The sequence below is a fragment of the Heteronotia binoei genome, chromosome 21 (assembly GCF_032191835.1).
Source record: "Heteronotia binoei isolate CCM8104 ecotype False Entrance Well chromosome 21, APGP_CSIRO_Hbin_v1, whole genome shotgun sequence".
Lineage (NCBI taxonomy): Eukaryota > Metazoa > Chordata > Lepidosauria > Squamata > Gekkonidae > Heteronotia > Heteronotia binoei.
Window position 1 is genome coordinate 41,019,612 of NC_083243.1, and position 23,930 is coordinate 41,043,541.

The window sequence follows — 23,930 nt, forward strand, 5'->3', positions numbered from 1 at the left end:
GAAATGCCGTAGCTGTTCAATGGGAGCAAGTAGCTGCAGGAAAAACTGCAAAGTCATCTGTGGCTGTGTATATATTACTCCCCCGTGTTCTCACATAACTTGGTAGGACTGTATAACTACATGCTGGTTATAGGACAAAGTTGAACTTGACCCTGACCCCCCTCCTGGTCAACATTTTTGGAAGCGTATTCTATGGAGGGAAAAAAATACAAAGTGAAATGGTGGGCAGATCTTGTGATTTTGCTGAATTATCTGTTTATGTACCAAACTGAGGATATAAGAAATAACTGCATGTTTGTTTTTTGTGAGAGCCAAAAAAAAGAAAAAAAGAAAAAGAAAAGACTATTGCAAATTCTACAATTTGGATAACACATTCAAAGTCTGGAGTATCATTAAAATGTATTATGATCTTTAAAAGGATATTAAAAAGTGGCTCTATCTCAAAGTGAATGAGTATCCTTTACTACAAAGCATTACTACAAGTGTTTCCACTCTGCTGGTATCTCACATTTGAGCCTTTAGTTCCACACCATTAACCTGAAATAATAAACCTTAACTTCTAAATGCCAACTTACTTTTGCCAAATACAGTATCGTATCTACCATATCCTGCTGTTTGAGAGCTGATTTAAACTGTGTTTCTGCTTCACGATACAATCCTAACCTGAGAAAAGATACAATATAAAGACATGTCTGAAAAACAAACTATTTGGGGACAATTTTATGATTGTCTAAATTATAAGCTACGATAGAATAAATAAAAGGACCCCTTCCCATCCATATGGAAGAATCAGTATGTTAGAAATTACATTTTCTCCCCAGTTTTGCAACGGACTTTGAAATCCTTCCTGGACTTGCCCAAACTTTGTTAAGAGTTAGCTTTAACAAAATTCCTGTTGGATAAACCTTCCCTTAATTCATTTAACCTAGAAAAAAAAAGAACATTCAAGGGGGAAATTCACAGACCATGCATGTGGATAAAATCTTAATGAAGTCACTAGGACTCTGTTCATATACAGCAGGGGTGGGGAACCTTTTTTCTGCCAAGGGCCATATGGATATTTATTTATAACATAATTCATGGGCCATACAAAATTACCAACTTAAAAAACAGTGCTCCGCCAAGAGAGAATGATTCAGGACGACAAAATTAATGCAAATAATTGTTTTTCTATTTGAAGTCATGTGGGGAGAGCCTAATCTGGCACACACACCCCTGGCCTGCCACCCAAGCCAAATGCATAGGTCCAGGGTTTGGTGGTTTTTTTTAGAAAAAGCCCATCAGGAACTCATTAGCATATTAGATCACACACATTAGCATATTAGGCCACACCATCTGGGATAATCAAGTGCAACTTGAACTGGTGGTAGCTGGTTGCCACCCCCCACCCCCCTGCCACCCCTCCCTCCCTTCATGCAGAAACTGCAGCCGCTCCCAGCAGACCTTTAAAGGCACCCACATACCTCAGCAGCAGTTCTTCACAATGCCCACCACACAGGCTCCACAGAGAGAAAGAGAGAGAGAGGGGAAGGAAGGGAGGGAGAAAGGGGGTAGAAAGGGAAATAAAGGAAAATAAAGAAATGGGAGGAAGAAAGGAAAATGAAATGGAAGTAAAGAGATGGGGAGAAGAAAATAAAGGGAAATGAAATGGGAGGAAGAAGGGAATAAAGGCAAACAAGGGGGGAAGAAATGGAAAGAAAGGGGAGAAGAAAGGAAAATAAAGAAATGGGGGAAGAAATGGAAAGAAAGAAATGGGAATAAAGGGAAATAAAGAAATGGGGCAAAGAAATGGAAAGAAAGGCAAATAAAGAAATGAGGGGGAAACTTACCTGAACTGTGACAGTAACTTTTCCAGGCCCTGCAGCAATCCTGACCAGCCAGCAAGGCTTGAGGGAGGCTGCCGCACAGTGCAGCTGGGCCCTGTGATCCCTGCCGGGACCCAGGGAGGCCGCTGCACTGTGTGGCTGGGCCCCATGATCCTTGCTGGCCAGCCAGGCCCCAGGGAGACTGCCATGTGGCTCAGCTCGGCCCAGAATTCCCCAAGGGCCACACCAAGTGATCGCAAGGGCCGTAAATGGTCCTCGGGATGGATGTTCCCCACCCCTGATATACAGTCTATAGTACATATGGTGCTACTGCTTGTTCCTTCCAGCAGTGCCAAAAGATATTTTCTAAGGAGCATGTGATGATCCTGTAATTAAAGCCTAAGTAAAGTTTTAAACCCTTACTTCATCCCCTTTCATTTGGCAAGCCAAAATGTGCATGAAATTACTTAGCAGCAAAATATGCTAAGCTGGATTTTGCTCTCTTATTTTCCTGCAGGACTTCTTAACCAAGACTACAAAAATAATTTCAACCACAGTATTATTCATTCTTTCTTGTCTTTCAGAATATACATTATACATAGCAAGTTAAAAGGTAATTGAAGCATTATATTAGAGCCTATTTATGTATTGCTGCAGTTGTATGGGAGCTATAAAAGTAACACCATGATTAGCAATGTCATTAGGAACTCTGAAGGCCTCTAGTTGCTCTGCATTGTTTGTATCAGAAAGCATTAACAAACCCCAGAGAGGATATGCCAGACTAGTGGTTTAACTCCTCAGCTCAATTATGCAGCTCTAACTGTTAGTCACTCATTCAGCAGATTTTGTGACAGCAAGAACATTTTCACATCCCCTTTAAACATTGTGCCAGACTGTTAGTACTTTAAACCACAGATGGAAAGAAAAGAGAGAAAAAGAGTGTCCCCTTCTAAAGTTGCCTGCACAAGCCTCCTCTCTCAAATTTAAGTTTTTATTCAGTTCAAAATGCATTTTCCAATCCTGGGCTTGGATCCCATGAACACGTTCTGCATGTGTATTTGCCTTGAAGCGTGCTCCCTCCTCTGCTAAAACTGCTAAAAGTTTGTTCAAGGACCCACTGAAAATAATTGATCTTGCACAAATGGAAGTTCTAGTGTAAGAGGAAGAGCGCTCCACAACAGAGACCACCTAGGGCCTACAGAAGTAGTTCATGAGATTCAAGCCCTGGTCTTTGCAGCCTCAGAGACAGCCTGGCTGTCCTAGTCAGCTCTGTTTCCCAAATTTTTAAAATAAAATTGAATGTGTTTAGAGGAAATTCAGTAAATGGGGGGGGGGGGAGATACTCTAAATTCCACAAGAAAATATAGATAACTGGGCTAAAGTATAATATTGGAATATTGTAATCTTTTATTCAAAGAATATAAAGGAAACAAAACTGGAATCTGACTGACAGAATTATTCCATTCAGAGATTCAGGATACTGCTGTTTCCCGGCTTGTAGTTCTAGCTTAAGACATGTTCATATCTTACTCATACCATGGATCACCAGAAACAGCATCTTTGAGTTAATTTCACTCCTGCCATCTATAATGTTTTGAAGCCTTCAGTTTATGGTATAACATCCTCATATTGTACATTTCCTTAGACTCCACTCTACTAGAGGGATGGGAAAACTCGCATGATTGTGATAACACATAACAAGGAGAGGGGGTAGAAACGCAGATCTGATTTTTGTCTGGAGTGTCATGACATGTGGAACATGTTTTGCCAGCGTCAGACATCACATCTTAGTTGTTCCCATTGCTTGCAGTTCCACACTTTATCATCCAATTTTGTTTAATTTAACTTAAATGTAAACAATAGTGTCCACTTTTTGCTAAATACAAGTTTCTCTCATTATATAAATCAGACAGTAAGTTAGAACAGAGGTTCCTCCAGATCAGACATAGTCACAAAATCATCTTCACTCTCCCTCTTCCCTCTCTCAACTGAGCAAACCCTAGTTTGCCATGATTCCTGAATTCCCCCAAACCTGAACTGGAAACCACCAATTTAACTTGGTTCCTCAAACTTGGCAGCACAAGACTTACTCCTGACTCCCCAAACCATGAGCCCACCATGACCTTATATGGTTTCCATAGCATCCTTCAGTGCAGGTCAGACTTTATTACATATTACAAGCTCAGTCCAATCCACCACAGGAGCAGTGCCTGTGGAAGGACATCTATAGGGCACAATTGAGTCCATTTCCCCACAGGGGCATTCAGTATACTGAAGGACTGGAAGGCAGCATGAGCATGCCTTCTGTACTACCACTCTTCCCACTACCCTCTACTTGGATGGAGCAGGCTGAATGGGAAGAAAGGCATATACAGGCTGCCATTTTCAGTAGCCTGATACTGTGTCTGCATGTGTGCTGTAGTGGAAGGCCAGGATTCACATGACCATTGGAGATCCCATGAGCACTGCCGTCCCAGTGGACTAGATCATGCACTAGTCTGAAGAATAGCTGAACCGTTTTACCTGTAATAACACTTCCCAATTTGCACTTTCCACCACCAGTCCTTGAATTGGGCATGCTGTGTGGCGTATGCTGCCAGATCTATAGCCTTTAAAAAGAAAAAGGTCAGCTTCAGTTTCTGAGCTAAAATACACTGTAAAGAAACAGTAAGATATAAAAAGCACAAGATTAAAGTAAAAAATGTCATACCAGAGAAAAAAGTTGGGTTTAGTTTGCCTTCCCTCTATTATGTTGTACAGTTTAAAACAGCAAAAAAACCCCTCGTAGTAGCACTGATGTTAAGCACTTGCAGAACTGATGGATTTGTTTTATAAATGCATTTTTCTTAAACTGTATGCTGGTTTTATGACTGTAATAAACATTACAATTACAAATGCATTCTTAAAAAGTCATCAAGACCAGGAAAGAAAAATAATTTAAGTTACATAATCAATTGCAAAGGCACTAGGAACACGATTCACCTCCATCATGAATTTTAATCTTGAGTAAGTGGATTGTACCTTAGCCCTGTACGTCAATACAAAAAAAAGTGTACAGATCATGAGAACCTTACAGCCTCCCCATACTGGTTGAAGAAGAGGCTGTAATGCTAGAGACTAGCAAGAGATGTGGAAATGCTGTATTATCAAACTTTGAATCCAGAACAAGGACAATGACCTCCATAGGAACAGCAGAGAGGCACTTTTAAATGGGGGCTGGCTAAGCAGTGACATCCAGTAACACACAGTGCACTTCTCTCGGCCCTGAAGCCCATTGCATCTAGGCTCAACTATACAATTTCTAGAAACCATTTTTTATAACAAACTGAACTCAATGGACAACAGTAGCCACAAACTGAGAGGCATTTTTTTTTAAACTCTGACAGTAAAAGGAGAAGAGTGTTCACACAGTCTAAGCACTTCAAAATAGTCAACACAATATAACAATCTAATCTGAACCTATCAGCCCTTTAGCTTTAGTACCACCAGGGACTGTGTTTGCCCAAACTCACTGACATCCAAATTGAAAGGGCATATTTCATAAACATGCCCTCACCAATCAAACCGCCAATACAACAGTACAGTATGAAATCATTTGTTGTAGTAACTGGCTATTAGGGAAGGAAAGATGGTTAGCTAGAAACAAGCCCATATTGCAGAGCTGTACAGGGGCAATGGCCAGTTACTGCAGTGAGAACTTCAACCATCAACTGAATATGGAATGAAATATGCTACTGTTAAACAGCAACCACCCAATGAAAGCCAGGGTGGTATATTGGTTACAGCTTCACAGTACAGTCTGAGAGACCCAGGTTCAAATCTCCATCTTCCTGTGGAAGCTCACTAGGGGATTTTAGATCAGTCACATACTTTCAGCCTAACTTGCCTCACAGGGTTGTTGTGCGGATAAAAAAGAAGATAATAATGTAAACCACTTTTGTCCCCTTTGTAGAGAAAGATGCGGAATAAATGAAATAGATAAATAATAAATATAGCTGAAGATGGAAGGCAGATAAAAGGTGGGTTGAAGAATGGCTAAGAAGAAGAGAATGAGGCAGGAAGAAGATATGGGGACTGCCAGTAGGCGGGAAAGAGGAAAGTGTGGGGAGGAGGAAATTAAGGTGTGACCAAACAAGTCCAGTGGCCAGCACCATACAAATGGGCCACAGTTTACCTAGGTAGAAGCTGCTGGGACAGGGAGAGGGAAAGCTTAAGTTAGAGGGGCAGTTAAAGATAGGTTGGATGGGAAGGAAATACGGTTGCCAACTCCAGATTAGGAAATTCCTGGAAATTTGGGGGGAGTGGAGCATTGGGAAGGTAGGGCTTGAGGAGGGGAGGGACCTCAGAGGAGTAGAATACAATAGCCTACACCCTCTAAAGCAGGAGTGTCAAACTCATTTGTTATGAGGGCTGGATTTGACATAAATGAGACCTTGTTGGGCCGGCCATGTGTGTCATAAAATGTAATGCCAGGTAGTGGACATATAAACTTTATAAAGGGCACAGACACACAAAGATTTTTTTAACTTAAAATAAAGCATACTTAAAATATTAGCACGCTTGCAATATTTTGTTTTACAGTCTCTGATAAATGTCACCTCTTGCTATGAATTATTGCATCAAAAATGTCTGTGCTGTACCAGTCTTGAATGTGTGCTGTTCAGGTGTACACATCTGTAAGTTGCAAACTTACTTTTGATTCATTGACATTCATTACAGATATCTCATGGTCAATGCTTTGAGGCTAAGACCCAGAGGAACATGAAGCAGCTGGACACTGTGAGCTTTTGTACAGAAGTAGCTTCACGCACTAGTCAAGAGCATGTGAAGGCACCATGGCACAGATTGAGGGCTATGTGCCTGTCATCAAAACTATAATTTTCCTCAGAAAAATGACTATGACTAAAAAAAAATACAACTTTCCCCCAAAAAACTACTACAAGAACAGAGAGACAGCAATGTACAGTGGTCAGTGTCAGCCTACTATCTGGGAAGTCTAAATTCAAGACCCCCAATCAAAGGAAAATGTGAAAGGAAAATTAAGGAAAATTTGCTGGGTAAACCTGGGGTGGAACACACTCAGCCTAATTTTGATATTTCTTTTCTAAATAGTTCACATGCTTTCCTATTGAGAAAGACTGGAGGGGGGCATGAGTACAGTGAAAAAGAGGAGGGGGACCCAGTTACACCCATAACAAGTCCAACAAAACTCTCTCTCTCTGTAACAAGGCAAAAAGTTCATAACTTCACTAAAACATTGCGAGTCTTAAAAGCACTCTTTGTAGCTCTCCTGATGGTAGGGACTGGCAAAAGAAGCTCTGGCTGTTTCTTTCCTTCCCTGGGGCATGAGGAGGGGGAGGAGCCTCAGTCATTCATTAGAAGGAAGAGAGGCTTGTCTCAGTAGCTCTGCAGTGATTGAGCCTGGCAAACTTAATCACCCAGCAGAGCTATAGAGCCAAGCTTCCTCACTGGCTGAGGCTGCTCCTCCCTCCTCTCTTTGGGAAAAGGGAGGGGGAGAGGGAAAGGCTGCTTTATTGCTCTGGCTTATCTGAGGAGAAACACAAAATGGCGACTGAAAAAAGCAGGCAAGGGAAAATAAAGCAGACGACAACCAGTTGCTGGAGGGCCTGATTGGAGCCCTCTGCGGGCCTGATCTGGCATGCAGGCCATATGTTTGACACCCCTGCTCTAAAGAAGCCATTTATTCCAGGGGAACTAGAGTTGCCAGGAGATCACCTGGAATTACAACTTCTCTCCAGATGACAGAAACCAGTACCCATGGATAAAACGGCTGTTTTGGAGGGTGGACTTTATGGCATTATATGCTACTGAGGTTGCTTCCCTCCTCAAACATCACCCTCCCAAGGATCCACCCCCAAATCTCCAGGGATTTCCCAATGTTGGCAACCCTAAGAAGAACTGATCTCTGAAGTTGGGAGATCTGTTGTAGTTCCAGGAGATCTTTAGACCCCACCTGGAAGATGGCAACACTAGAAAGAGAAAAGGAACCCTGAAAAGGGGAGAGAGACTACGGGGACTTTCAGAAAAGGGAAAGATTAAAGAGTTGGGGAGGAGGAAATGTGATGCCTCTCGTAAGTCCTTGTGGGTTCCCACTTGTTACTTCATTTAGTAGACAGAAATTTGATAATACAAATGATGCAGCAATGTAGATTACTTTTTCCAGTGTGCTGATTAAACATCAGGAGCTAAGCAACAGATCTTCAACATCCTCAGTTCACGACCTTTTTATACATACGTAGTTATTCACACATACAAACATACACTGTGTCCTATGACGGAAACATCTGTGTAACTGTTATGTGTGACAATTTTGCATTCATCTTGCCTATAAGAACCTGCATGAAATCAAATGGTGAACCTGAAGACTCGGCTATCTTTGATGCCTGGGATGTGTACTAGAACATTTTGTATCTATTTTCTGCTTCCCCTGTGAACATAATAGGGCTTGCCTGTCAGGGACATCTGTGTCAATATTCTGGTGATGAATAATCAAGTTAACAAGCGCTTGAACTAGTCACTTCCCATTCCTGAAACTCTTTCTCTGTGCAATCCTAATATTTATGAGTTTCCTGTTAAAGTGAAAACATCACTGTATTTAAAGAGGGCTCTTAATACTGTGTGGGTTTGACATATCACCCACAAATGTTCCTCCTTTTGATAAAGAAACTAGCTATAGAGGGCCAATGAAGTCAAATCCCTAGTCAAGACACTAACCCCACTAAAATAAATCACTTTTGGAATCAACTTCTGCTCTCACATGTTACTTTCTCAAAACCTCAGCCACGGTTTGGTATTATGTCTGTGCAGAAATTAACTATGGTTAACACAAACCTGGTCTCAAAGGGCACTAAATACAGGTTTTGGGGCCATTGTATTTCACATATTGGGTTATAATCACCATCCAAGTGATTCTTCCTGCTAAACTGTACCCAAAGAATCCCCATTTTACAAGCTATTAAAATTTTCTCTTGTAGAGCAGGCCCATGGAGGTATGGGATGAACTGAGAGTGGACTGAACTTCCCTCCAGTCTAAGGAGCGTTCTTCCAACTTAAGTGATTCTTCTGTTGAAGGAACAGCAGCTAAAGTTGGAGAAACCTCCATAGGCTAGAGGAACGTTTTCAACTTTGCTCGGTGGAATGGTAGGATAAGGGTAAGCTCCACCCCACTGAAATGTGATAAGCCTGCCCGTAATACATGAATCTTGGTGTGAAGTTCATTTATATCAGCATTCTTCTCATGACCAAGACCTGATAATGCACTTTCCCACAACCACTTGGGAAGCCAGAGGGCTTTACTTGGAGAAAAATTAAATGCTTTTAAAACAGGGAAGAACAGTGAGCTAAGGAGCAACAGAACATGGGTTTGGCCTTCCTTGGCCCGCAAGCTTGATTTTTGTTTTGTTTTTAAATGCTAATAGGTAATAGAATGGTGCATGACTGAGTACTCAGGGAAATGCTGTGCACAGAAACATTAATCATGGGCAATGCTGTGCAGCAAAAGAATCAGATAAACTCTCATAAATGGTGTGATCTGCCTGTATAGCACATATCTGTGAACTTGCCAGGGCCTGAATTTATTTTATTTATTTTGCAAATTTATAGTCTGCCCTTTCCCAAGATGGGCTCAGGGTGGATTACAACACAATAAAATAGTTTAAATTGCACAATAAAACAGTTAAAAATTAAACAGTTAAAACCATTAAATAAAAATGAAATAAAGCAGCGTTGGTGGTATAAACATCATTCAGATTGAGACACAGGATTCATAAGTGTCTTGGATGTCAATTATCAACACCCATATGCTGATTTCCAGTTGGATAGTGCATAAAAATACCATTTTGCTGTTCAAGGATCCAAGATATCACAACAAGAAGAACTACAATTCTACATAAAAGTGTTGAACTTCAGTGTCATTTCTATTTCTGAGTTAGCTGCTTTTACATAGACCTTTGGAGATGCGAAGTATTTAAAAACTGATATAAACAGAACTCATATGTCATGATCCTAGACCTATGTCTGAAGAATAAATGGCCTGTAGGCCTCAAGGAAGCCTAACGCCCACAAAAGTCTGAGGCCACTGAGTAAATTTTCCAACAGGCTTACAGTTCCACAGTCACCCTCCAAGCCTTATCATTGGGCTCAGAAAAAAATGAAGGGGAAACAGAAGCCAGTCACTGGTGAGAAGACAGAGTTTGGGCAGAGAGCATGCACAGGAAGGGAAAGTGTTCATTCCCTGAAGCTGAGCTGTAGAGGCTGCTTTTGGAAGGAGTCAATCCCATGCCCCACAGGGTGGTGAGTCTGGCCTACTGGCAGAAGGTATTAACATAGGAAGTAAGGTATTGGGTTGCATGAGGCAGCTTTGTTGTCTCCAGGCGACTTCTTTCTTTATGAATTGTGCCATGTGTGGCTGCAGTGTCCCTGTATTAATTCTGCCCCATTTTCATAATTGTTCTTCTATTTATTTGTTTAATAAACTGCTTCTTGTTCATTCTGCCTGGGTTCTTCATGTCTCATATCCCATCATAAATCAGGGCATGCCCTGGCTAAAAAGAGAATTGCCTGGAGGAGGCAAAGAGGGTTCTTTGAGTCCTCTCTAGTAATGCCCTAGAACCAGAGTGATTGCAGCCCGTTATGCTCCCTGCATGCCCAGGGATGAAGGCAGCAGGAGGAAAAGGGGGCGGGGTTTGGGGAGAGAGAGATCCCTGGAAGCAAAGTCTTACACACCCCTGCCCTTTTCCACAACAGGATTACTTCATTTATTCACACAGAGCACTTTTCATAATGGCAAACAACATATATTTGCCTGTCCCCGAACAATAAGATCTTATGAAACCTGGTCGCTGAAAATCTTAATGCTTTTAGTAAACATCCAAGCCTCATTAGCTGTTATTAACTTAAAAGACCTTCCCCAAAGCAACTGCTTACATCAATAACAACTGCTAGCTTGTAGCAAGGCCTGAATTCATTGTGTCACCATCTTCAATGAAGATTTGTTTTTAATGAAAATAAAGATTCCTGCAGTAGTACAGCCAGTACTACAACATTTTGAAAAACATAATTAGCAGAGCACTGACCCCCTCTGCCTTTTGCCTTAATAAGCCTCATCCAGTTTTTATTGGTGTAAATAAAATTCTAAACATCAGAACAGGGAAAATTTGCTGATTTATAGTCTGAATCCAGTTGGCCAATTTGATCTGAAATAGGGACGGCCCCCAGGCAGATTTAAAAAAGCAAGGTTAGACAGGCACAGCTGCCACCCGTCCTGCTCCCGCACTCACCATGTCCTCTGATGCCTCTATGGATCAAACAGCTACCATTTGGGAAGTGGTAGCAAATTCTTCTGCTACACTCCATCTGTTTTTCCGGGTGTCTGACTGGGGGAGCACGCCAGCAAGGTGGGTTGGTGCTGTGAACCCACCAATCTGCTCTAGGAGCTCACCAGTATTCTTTTTTTAAAAAACTGCCCAGAATGCATGAGCGTATGTGCGCACGAGCATATGGCCACTAAAACTGTAAGGGAAAAGAAGAAACCCAAACTGTGCTAAGGGGGTGGCGCGCAACAACCGTGTGAATGCGCCAAAGTGGCCCCTGTATGATATACAGGCACATAATGCAGGAGTGTCTGATCGGGATTTGGCTGCTCCAGTTTGTGGTGGCAGTTTGGGACACCTCTGGTGCGCCCAAAGCTGCCCGTCTGTACACAGCCATAGTCTTCACAAAAGGTAGGAGCACAAGAAGTGAAAACCTCTTCCGTAATATTCAAGGGATGGGTATATCAGGCATTTGGATAAGTTGAACTTCCAAAAAAAATGGGGTTGATCTTACCTTTATCTTACTTCTCTAATGAGCAAAGTTTATTTACTTACTAAATAAATATTTATTTGCTTGTCACATATAATGGTAGTTTGCATACTGAATGAGTGGTTCTGCCTGCAGCTGAAAGAGCTGCAGCAATGCCAGATGAAACAATAGCCTGCACAAGGATTTTAGAACTCCCTGTGTTTTGGGAACGACAACTCCTATAATAATTCTAAAGTTAGGGACAAATATTGAGATACCTAGCTTTATTTGTGGGTGGGGTATGCTTGCCAGAGAACTGTAACTTCCATTGCAAATCGTATGTGTGTTTATGGCAATAACTTGGCCACAATGTTCTGATTCCTTTTATTTTGGGCATTGCAACACTCACCTCCATTATGAAGCTAGTGGTCAATTTTGAGAATCCTAACTTTGTTTTCTGATGAGTTATTATTATTATTAAATTTTATTTGTATCCCGCCCTCCCTGCCTAGGCAGGCTCAGGGCGGCTAACAACATTCAAATAAAACATTATACAATAATTAAAAACATTAGAATTATACAATAATTAAATACATGTCTTAAAACCATTCCAGATAATATAATTTATGATTTTAACAGCAGCAGGGATGTTCCGGGCGCTATTCTATCCATTTACATAATGGCAAGAATCGCTATAGAGTTACTTTGCTGGACCATAAGTTCAGCCATCCTTTGTCAGCAGTCTGCGAAGGCCTGCCTAAAAAGGATGGTCTTGCAGGCCCTGCGGAATTGGTCCAGGCTCCGCAGGGCCCGCACCTCTTCTGGGAGCTGGTTCCACAGGTACGGAGCTGCCACGGAGAAGGCCCGTACATGAGTGTTCTGTAATTTTGCCTCCCTTGGCCCAGGGACAGTCAGCTTGTTCTTATGCATGGCGGAGACAGTTATGGCTTCCAATGCAAAAACTGGGTGAGCGTTCTAGGAACTGGGTGAGCCAGAATTTTCTGATTCCCTTCACGTTTGGCACTGCAACTTCATCCTGAAGCCAGCAGCCAATGGTCATGGAACCTTCAGCCAACCCACAGTCTTTGTGACAGCACAAGTATAAATTGAGGAGAAACCCAGGCCAGAGAAACTAGATCATTGTAAAGAGACAACCCAGCATTTGAGAGAAGGTCTGCTGGTTTATTGTTTTCTCTTCTAATGTATTTAATGTTAAGCCACCTTGAGGGCTTTGGCAGAAATGAGGGTACATAAAGAATTTTTAAAAGGGAATAAATGACATGGGTCAGGGTTGTCAAAGGTCAGGGTATAGGGTTGAATATCCAAGTTTGGTCCAAATTCTTGCCATGGCACATGGTGCGTACATATCTGGGCTATTATTCTGGTCTGACACCTAGCACTGATTTTAAAAATAACATGCAGAGCTATGAGAAAAAATGAACAGCTAGCATTTTGACCAATTGTTTAGTGAAAAACAACACACATTAAACAACAGCCAAATTCAAGGAAACACCACTGACATAAAGAGTATGAGGAAATGCAGATTCCTCCCCACCCACCCTCCTTCAAATACAATGGCTTGTATCCTACCACTTTTTTCTGTGAGAGAACGGTTCCGTAGGTTGGAGAAAGGCTTCAACCTTTGCTGAGCTGGTAGGATTCAAGTCAACACAATTTATTTTCAGTCCAGACAGATTAAAGTTTAGGATCTGGCTGTCCGTTTTGGAGCTCTATTTCTAGGGAAAGGCAAACTGGACAGCTTCTTTAGAAACGTCAAGAAATTGGTGGGAAAGCAAAGTAATAACCATAACTCTTTTGACCTCAGGGAGGTCTAGCATATATGATTTTCTCTGAACCCACATAAATAGAAAAGGGCAAGAAACTGGTTATTGGGAAGCCTTTCAAGCATGCTCCACTTTTCATGTCAACAATGCTCTTTGATATTTCAAATAAAGTGAGTGCCCTCCCTCACCCTAGCCTTTTCACGGAGTTCCTGTCAACGCTATAGAATACATTCAGTGTATGCTCAGTCACACTTAGACAATGACATTATTTAATAGCAACTGCCAAGAAAAAAAGTGGTTTTTTTTTCCTTCAGAGAAGTACTGCAGGACATGCAGCAGACTCCAGCAAGCCTCTCTTTTTTTCACATTATGCTTCTAAAGTATTAGGAGCCTACTTACTGGCTATTATTAAGTTTGAAGACCTACCTGTATTTTCTCTGAAAACATATGAAAAGTCTTCATTCGTATTTAGGCAGGCAAAGACCAACTGACAGCTTTTCTTTCTGACTAGCCTGATCCTTGTCAGAGCTTGAACCTAAACAGGGTCAGGACTCGGATAGAGACCACCAAGGAAGATGGGGACTGCTGTGCAGAGGAAGGCAATAGCAAACTACTTCTGCTCATCTCTTGCCTTAAAAACCCCATGAGGTCCAACTTCATGCAGTTGCCATGGAGTTGGTTATGACTGGAAACACTTTACCTTTGTATTCAGCAACATCCTCTACATAAAACATCTCATCTGCTAACTGCCCACTAGTTTTCAAGAGTTCTACCTTTGATGAACCCCTTCTGTAATAGGAATGCTTTCTATCAATTGGTGGTTGTCTATTCCCTTATTACTACACTAGTATCAGTATCCATCTAGCAAAAATCTGATGCTCCTGAGCTGCCACCCACCCCAAGACCCAATTTCTTTTGCAGGAGAGGTCTGAAGTGTTCTACTGCAATTACCTCTGCCAAGTGAGAGGCATGTGGGTGATGTCATAGGACTGGCCACAGTTTCTCCCGTGGGCCCACCTGGAAAAAGGAAATGTGGCTGAAGGAAAGAACTTCAGCCTGCTTCTATGAACTTCTGTTTGTCCCAAGGTTCTTAGTGTTTACATCATGGTCCACCCTACACTGCATATGTGTATGGGATTCCCTTTATACCCTTCCTTGTTGTAGTGTTCAGCTTATGGGTGTTAAGCAGGCTGAAGTCAGGCCATCGGAGCCCAGATTGGTGAGCACTGGTTGTTTACTTTCATCTCTAGCTGTCCTGGGAGCATCATTAACATGTTGCTCCCCTGACTGGCGGGTTGTGGCAGGGTTGTTATGGAACCCAGTTCAAAGGCAATGTGTCCCTGCACCTTGGAACCAACTGATTTTTTAAAATTTTTTTATTAAGTTTTAATATAAAAAGGGTAGGAAATGCAAAGTTAGAGAAGCGAAAAAGGGGAAGGGGATACAAGATAGAAAAACATAAACAACCAGCTGATTTTGTGCATATTTCCCCTCTGCTGGGGAACTGTAGTGCTGCTTTTATGTCTGCAATATATCTGCATCGGGGCCTTGGGACTGGGCTGTAAATCCCTTAGTGGCAACTCATGTGTATACTATAATGTAATTTTGCTTCTGAAATTTCCACTTGCTCGAAAGTGCCAATTGCTGTAGAAACAATTTAGATCTTTCACATCCCACTGTTTTGATATGACATTTCAAAGGTCTGCACTTGTCGCTGGCTGCATGTTTTTATACCACTAAAGTTCAATTATCTCAAAATGTGCCTGTGCAACCAAGTGATTAAGGCAGACAATTTAGACTAAATTAAAGCCCACATACTCCCTTTCGGTTGAAGCAATTCCAATAAATGCTAACAGAAATTGTAGGTGCGCATGAAAATATTTCCAAACATGGGCTGGGATCTCAAAGAGAATGTGTACAAACTGGATTTATTCTGATGCCATTTCCTCTTCAAAAACCCTTGCATCAAAATGCTTTTTGAATACTACAGAGCTTACAAAAGAAATTAGGGGTATGTGGGTGACCTTTTTTGAAAAAGGGACCTCTGAGAACTACTCAGGACCTCTGGGTCTTGGCCATGGTCTGCTAACATCACTGTGGAAAAATAATCTTGGAATGTTAATTTAAAAATCTATGAGGCTGAAGCATCCATACTTCTGCTAACCAAGAACTAGGCAAGTTCTACTGAAATCAATTGTACTTACAATCCAATAATGCGCACACATGTCACAAGAACACCACTGTTTCTAGACTTTTTTCTCTCCAGCTGCTCCCTCTAATTAAACATTCAAGCTACGTTTTACTGTTGGAGAAACAGTCTGCAGGCGGGGGAGGAGAAGCACTGCTGGAGGAAAATGGCTCAGCAATGTGTTTGTGCCACTGCTTTTAAAGGTGCTGTTGGTCTCTAACTTTGTAACATTGCTTCAGGTCAACACGGCTACCCACCTGGATCTGCTCCCATATCTGTAAAGCACCTTGTACCACACATCCTGTTACAACTCTTAGAATGTATATAGACAGCTCTGCTCCCGATTTGCTGGTGCTTATTTTTTAAACATTTACAGTGAACTTTGCTGTCATCTGTAAGAAATAGCTAATACATCGCCACGCTGAAAGCAAAACACACACACACACATTGAATTCAGGCCTTGCTTTGAGATGGCAATCTGGTAAACAAGTGGGACATACTGCAAGGGCATGGTAAAATAGTGCCACAAGCTGAAGACTTCCTGAGCATAATCTGGTGACTATCAGAAAACAACAGCTTCCTTTTTTTAATAACACAATCATTATAAACAAACAGTTCAGGCATTAAAATATTCCTAGGACAGAAAGGAAGCAAAAGAGTAACTTTCTGCAACTACCTACTATGTGGGAATATCCTAAATATAAGATTCACCTGCAGATTAAAAAAAACAACATCCAGGCGCTGGGACCAGGCTTAAGCAAGCAAAGAGCTCACACAAGAGGATTTTCTCTATCTTTCTTTTCCCACAGCAGATGCCTGTCCACCCTGAATATCCTGTGCTAAAGGTCGACGGGGGGAGGAATTCTCAACAACAAAATACACAAGATTGGGGGGGGGGGCTGCAGTGAGGAGAGGGAAATCAAGCAAAAAAAATCACCTTTACCTCCTCTTAGGTAAACTCAGCAAGTCTTACACCTAAGCTTGCTATGCTCCTATGCGACCAGGGAGAAGCAAATTTGTCCTATACTCCTTCTTTACTCCAGGCCCTGCAACATTTTGTTTATCTGGGCCCTCCTGAACACTCAACAGAGGACTGCCAAGGTGCACAAGGGAAGGGATGCTGTTGGACAGGGAAGAATATCCAATTGCAAAAAATCCTGTTCACACACAACTGGGCCTAGTGCCCCATACACTTTCTTGTCTAGGGATTGTTTTTACACGAGAAATAAAAGGAGGCATTCTGTACTTGTTGCAAATGCTACAGGTGATGCTCAACATGTTTAAAGGGCAGAATTTCCACAAAACTTCCCAGTCTGCCCTGAAATCCCGGTTTGTAATTCTTTGCTCTCAAACAACTATTTATCTAAGGCAGGTAGAACATGGGTTCTATGGAGCGGCCAAGCTGCTTCAGAAGTCCAGTTGTTTCCATCCTTTCAAATGGATTATGGAATACACTTAGCAGTGCAGTTTCATAGGCAAATAGCTTAAAATATAAACCATGTTATGGCTACTTTTAATATCCCCCCCCCAAAAAAAAAATTAGCAGGCAGTGTCAAGATTCTAGCAGTTGTAATTTCATCCCAATTAAAACTAGATTTTTCCTGAGCTTTATTACCATGGAAGGGTTTACATTCAAAGTGTCAGTCAGCTGAAAAATGCTGAGTTACAGAAATAAAGAAGAGCAACTTACGTTCTTAACATCGTTCTCATGGTGGAAAATGTATTCAAACAATGCCTGTTAGGGGAACAATTTACAACATGCTGTCAAGATGGGAGGAAAAACCCCAAAAGCCATTTACAGTCCTACAAAAATAAATAAGCATTGATGTAGCTCATTTAAAATGTCTTTTATATTTTAAAAAAGACATGGATGTTACAACTAATATACACCAGGAATGCCCGCACATGAAAGGAGTCTTATTTTTTTCTGCATCAAAGACATTTTTTCGTAAATAGGATGGGATCCAAAGAACCCCATTTATGAGCAGAAAGCATTTCAGTGTACAAACAGGAAAGGGAGAGTTGTGGATGTTCTTTCACAGCTGTTACTGCTATTTATTGACGTAGTACATTTCTCTTCCACTTTTCCCAAGGAACTTGTGGTGACATTGTTCTCCTCTACTCCATTTTATTTTCACAAAAAAATCCACATGAAATTGATCAGGATGAGAGAGAATGTGAATGGCCCAAGGTCACCCAGCAAGCTTTGTGGCACTGCCAGAATATGACTCCTCTTGGATCCTTCTGACAACCCAACTGGCTCTCTTACCAAAAGGATCGGCAACAGCAGCTTCCTTGTGTGTCTGTATGTGCAACAGAGGCACAGAAATGCCTCACTGCATGGCAGAACACCATATGGAATCTTTTTGGCCATCACAGATCTAATAGCCATGGGTGGCCTTCTCATATTGAAAATCCATGGGGGGGGGGAGGAGCTGTTACCAGGGCAAAGGAACTTGGCTTTTTAGAAAAACCCTCTGATTTTTTCCCTTACTGTGCTTGTATTTGGACAGCATGACAATTTATATTATGCTCAAAGGAGGGAGAGGAAGAGAAGAAATCCAATACATTAGCAAAGAAAGGAGTACAAAAGAAACAGTGCTTGTGGCATGCTTCTTGATCTTCCACAATCATGGCTTGGAGGACTGGGGAAAATAATGTCTGTGCCTTTGATAATGTTGTACTCATATTTTCAATGTTGTTTTATAGGAATAACATCATTGATCATGTACCAATGACTCCTTTCTCTCTATGGAATCCTGTCCACACTGACAGAACAATTCTACTAATCTGAACATTTGGATTGGTTTTCAGATTTATATCTCACCAATCTGGCCCTTTGGGCAGCTTGTACAAAGGCAGATAGCCAGCATGTCCTCTCAGGTGAGTTATCCACCTAAAATTTTAGATGCAGGCAGTTTATCTGTTTCTGAATCCATTCAGGCACAACCTGTCTTGGGTGCACCTAAGGAAGGAGGAGGGAGAAATGGAAAAAAGCAGGTTGATCTTAATTCCCTGCTTAAGAGAGCCAGTTTGGTGTAGTGGTTAAGTGTGTGCAGACTCTTATCTGGGAGAACCGGGTTTGATTCCCCACTCCTCCACTTACAGCTGCTGGAATGGCCTTGGGTTAGCCATAGCTATTGCAGGAGTTGTCCTTGAAAGGGCAGCTGCTGTGAGAGCCCTCTCAGCCCCACCCACCTCACAGGGTGTCTGTTGTGGGGGGAGAAGATATAGGAGATTGTAACCTGCTCTGAGTCTCTGATTCAGAGAGAAGGGTGGGGTATAAATCTGTGGTTGTCGTCGTGCTTCTCTCTATTACCTTCTTCAGGGTGAAGATTAATCACAGGGTAAGAGGACCCATATTCCAAAAAACTGCTGGACCTGCTTCTTTGGCTGTTCACTTCTCCCAGTGACAAGAGCATGAGGGAACAAAGCAAGCCAACAGCATCCTTCTCATCTCTCCCCAGGGACAACCCTTGGCCACAGGAAGGGAAATACAATCTGAACAGGCTGTCAGAATGTGGCAATAAGCTGTGATCATTTCTGATGTGCCTTTCAGTGCTGCTGAACCAGGCCCCTGCCCTTGCATTAAACACTGCCACCAGCAAGCAGCTGAAAGCAAAACTCGAACTGCATAGATTGAGACATAATGAGGTGGAGGAAGACAGACAAGTTTTCGTTTTGGCTGGCTTTCAGTTTTCTTGAAAATAATTATGAGAATTGTGTTTTTTAGAAATCCAAAACTCCAATAAGGGGGAAAAGCACTACAGCTACTCCTGTGAAACTGAAAGGAAAAAACATCTATGCAATATGAGCTTTTAGATTAATAGCACATATATACATTTGTATTCTGAGTGCATCTAAAAGCTGGCCAGAGATTTGTAATGTTTTGTTTGTCTTTCTCACACACTTTAAAACCCATTAGCTAAGGCTATTTGCTTCCTTTCAACTTAGCAAGTGTCCTACTTCCAGCAAATTATGACTTTATCTGCAATACCTCCACTTAAACCCTTACAATTGTATTTTCTGTCAGCATGGTAAGGAAGAAAAAAAGCACAAATGCATCTGGAAATAAAAATGTAAACTCTCTCAGAACAGAATTACATTTAACTATAGTTTCTTCACGTGATGACTGTATGTATTCCATACCTTTGAAAAAGTATTAACTGTACCACCATGCCATTCCAGGGTAATATGCAATGCTACCATTAGCTAAGATTGCACACATTTGTTCAAATTCACTAAAGCTCCTTTCAAGTTGTGTCTCTGGAGATCAGCAAGAGGCGTAAGAGTAATTCACACATTTGTTCAAATTCGCTAAAGCTCCTTTCACTTTGAGTCTCTGGAGACCAGCAAGAGACGAAAGAGTAATTCAATCAAAAGTGTTAATTCAATGTCCAATATTCAGAGCAAATGACCAGGGAGACAAATAACAAATAGTGGATCTCACAGCTGGCCTCTATTGATTTTGGTCAAATGCAGAAACATCTAACCATAGCTAAGCCACTGAGAGTAGCTTGCAGGGTTTCATGCTCCCTTACCTGTATCCCTTACCTTTGGAAACTTTAGGCACAATTAAGATTGCTATTGATGTGATACTCATCCATGGAAAGAAGTATGCTAATGAAAGGGGGAAGGGGAGCAGGAAGTGGCCCCACAGTCCCATTGACTGCACAGCCTTGATTAAGCAACTGAGTGTTGTGGCTTGGATCCCACCTAGAATTTCCACAGGAATGAAGGATGTGTGTGAGTCTGAGATTGTTGTTTATTACTCCCTCTTGCTGGAAACCTCTGACCCCCCCCACATACTCCTGGAGGCCTCCACAGGAGGATCACTGGTGGGGGGAGATCAGCAAAAACACCCCTCTTCACTGCACCCAGGAAAAGTCTAGGTAGGAGCCAAGTCCATGTCCAGACTGGCCCTTTGCATCTCATTCTGAGACCAACCTAGAAATGGATTCCTATTTGACCAAAAGAAGAAGGAAAATTAGCTGCTTCCTGAACTGACAAAGGGAAAGAGTCTACCAAACATCTACTGTAAATTGCGGGGAGGGAGATGCTAAGAGACACAACAAACTTTATAGTTAAGTAAACACGTACCTTTGCTAGCTTCGGTTTTTGAGCATAATTATTTAAATTCAGTTTAGCCAGATTTAAAAAAGGGCCATCAGGATTTGTGAGCAGAGAGGCCTGAAGAAGGAAAAACAATACAGTTCTGCATTAAACCTTTGCTTGAAAATTACCATTAGGAGAAGAACTGCTAAGAAAGAAGTATCTGAACAAAGAATGCAATCTGTTACGGGAATTATCTTAGATCTCAATGATCACTGGATTTCAGCCCAGAAATGCACACATGAATCTTCATATACTCAATGGAGATTTTAGGTATCTTTCCTTAAAGCACCTGTCCCAATGAAGTTGATTCTGTTACTCATGAAGCTATTAGAAGCAACATCCATTCTGATGTGCAGTAGCTTCCACTTAAAATAAAAGTTTTAAAGACTGTATCATCACTAAAACAGACAAAGAGTGCTGAATGCTAATCTAATGTGATTTGCAGTAATTCTGCACAGGACTGCACTGTTGGCGGCTTAATTTTACCTGATGAAAACTGACCCCTCATGGAATTGTTTATCTGGCTGGTTATTTAGAGCTTTGCTAGTGGATTCAGCTGAAACTCCTATTACTTTCAGATTAACATTCTGTCTCCTCCCACTCTAGTATTTGGAAGTATCAACAGTAAATTATTCCCATTCTTTGGGGAAATTAATTTACCTAGCCTGGGAGGCTCTACCCTGGATTTTTGGAAATCACAAGCGCCAACCAAATTCTTATTTACAGAAATTTACAATCCGTGATGTTGAGCATCATAAAAATCCACTGACAAGGAGTGGCTCAAAGTTAAAAAAACAAACATTTTAGTTTGGGTATTTTCCTCCATTTTCACTAGTAAAGAAACTATGTGGAAGTTTGGTCTTCCAAGCATGTCTAGGAGATTGTCCAAGTTGGGCAGGTTATCCTCCTCTATATTTAAATTAGAAGCTTTCATGCATGCCCAGGGAAATGCTGATCATCACTTTGGGGTCAGGAAGCAATTTTCTTAAGGTCAGTTTGGTCAGAGATCCTGGAGATTTTTTGCCATCTTCCAGGCATGGTACAGGGGTCACAGGAGTTATGGGGAGATGTACTTGTGAATTTCCTCCATTGTGCAGGGGGGTTGGACTAGATGACCCTGGAGATACCTTCCAATTCTGATTCTATATACAATGCAGATTAAAGAGATTTCAATTAAACGCCCTACGTCACAGAGATAATATTCTGAAGTTGCAACTTCTACAATTACATTGTACAAAAAATTATATAACAAGGTAAAGTAGTGTGGTCCTATGTAGCAAGGTAGTATGGACTAGGTAGATGAAGAAATCAGCTTCCTGGAAAACATACAGAAGACAAATGGTGATCATGAGATGAACAGTACAAGTAGTTTATCTTTCCTCTTCCTCACCGTTCCAAGCCTGACATATCTCCCTGAAGCGCTGGTCATTGGACGGGCAGTGTGACCAGTTCTTGGAGTCTTTATGGCCTGTTCCATAGTACCTGGTCGTCCACTTTGGGTGCTGGGTCGCACAAATCCTGTAATGGGTCTCCCTGTCTGAGTCACTGGCCTGAAATGGTACACAGATTCAATGATGTTAGTGCTGAACTGTCAATGCTCTACTGGTATAACAAAGAAAGCATATGTGCCCAAACCTGGAAATTTAAAATAAAGATATATCTGCTTGTTTTCATGTGTGTGCACCTAAATATATCAGAATTCAGTTTTTGTAATCAACACCCTCGTGAGGGATTGCATAAAATAAGTATGCAATTAAACAGATAGTGGCAATAACCCAAGAGCTTTGGTTCTAAGGCATGATGCCCCTTCATGCTTATTTCTGGCCCCTGCAGAGGCTTTCCTCGCTGTAGCCCTCACTTTCTCTGCCTCTGGCACTTCACTGTATGCAGGGGCTCCCTGAAAAACACTCATCTTGAGTGAAAGCCTCCACAGAGGCCAGAGAGAAGCTTGAGGGGAACAGCGTCATAGGATCGAAGCCAGTTTATCCTAGGCTTATTTGGAGAGATGACTCATAACACTCCTCATACTGTCTGACATTTCTTCTCCATTATTTAAATATTTGTGGGTTTAAAAAATTAGCTTATTTCAGACTCTTCTAGTACAATCCTAAAGACACTCAATAACATGGGACTTACTTCCAGGTAGACCCACCTATGATGTTCCTCCTGCTTCAGCTACTTCTAATTCCAGAGACCTAGAGTTTCTACCATATTTGTTTGAAATGCAGCACAATTACAGTAATGGTCACACAAACATCACCCAACTCAAAAAGGACACAATCATTTTATCCATTTTAAAACATATTCCGTATTTTACTCACAAAGTGAATTACAGTTTAATAAAATACAAAGAGATCTATAGGAGTCATCATAGCAACCAGCAGACTAAAATCTAGAATAACTCAGAAGGGCTCTATCAACAAAAATCCAACCAACAACCAAATAACTTCTTCCTCTACCACCTCAATCCAAAAGAGGGTAGTTTGGATTGAAGGAAGCAGGAAACATCGGGGCAGGGGGACAGCAGGAAGACAATCCAACTCAAAAGGAAGTGTGAAGAGTAGAAAGGAGAAATAAGAAGTCATCACAGAGACTTCCCATTGAATAGCATTGACCAGTTAAGCCCAACAGTGACCACACTACAACAGATACACTTCTGAATAGGTTAAGTGAATAGAGTACCTGACAGCTTGGCTGGGACCTCCACCCTGACTGGTTCCAGGGAGCTTCAATGAAGTACCAGGACCTACACAATAAATAAAGGTGTCATTAATATTTTAAAACTCAATGATACTTTCATCCTCCCTCTCTTTCGCCGTTTTTCTTTTATTGCCTTTTCCACTAAAAAGAAAGCAAGGCTCAAGTCACAGGATTTAAATACAACTGGGAACCTCTGGCATATGAATAGGTTATCTCAAACAATGCATATAGTAAACTGTATTATCATGTTTGCACATGCAAAGTCATTCACTGTTGACAATTAATGTTTTTTGGACATACAGAAATTTAAACGTTAATAAAATGAAGACATTAAAACTCGCAATATGAAATCAAGTTACCAGAACAAAGCTTTGGAAGCAGGTAGGTCTAAAATAGACAAATCAGATGAAAATACTCAATTGACATTCATTCGACAGTCCTCACATCCACAGTTTACCATGTGGGAACAAAGTCACCATGTAAGCAACTGCAAAGAATTTTGAAATCCTGGGGAGAGGCTTGTTTGTAGTCTGAAGG

General features: G+C 41.5%; 1 protein-coding gene across 2 annotated transcripts in view; it reads right to left on the minus strand.

Moving 5' to 3' along the window:
* Positions 1-23,930, minus strand: part of TTC8 (tetratricopeptide repeat domain 8) — a 59,402-nt gene that overhangs the window by 17,679 nt on the left and 17,793 nt on the right. For both annotated transcript variants that reach the window (XM_060261244.1, XM_060261245.1), the window contains 6 exons: positions 23,376-23,439; positions 22,084-22,243; positions 20,679-20,768; positions 17,269-17,313; positions 4,329-4,414; positions 576-663 (listed from right to left, as the gene is read on the minus strand). In XM_060261244.1, the coding sequence (XP_060117227.1) occupies positions 576-663; positions 4,329-4,414; positions 17,269-17,313; positions 20,679-20,768; positions 22,084-22,243; positions 23,376-23,439 (533 nt within the window). The remainder of the gene's footprint in view (positions 1-575; positions 664-4,328; positions 4,415-17,268; positions 17,314-20,678; positions 20,769-22,083; positions 22,244-23,375; positions 23,440-23,930) is intronic.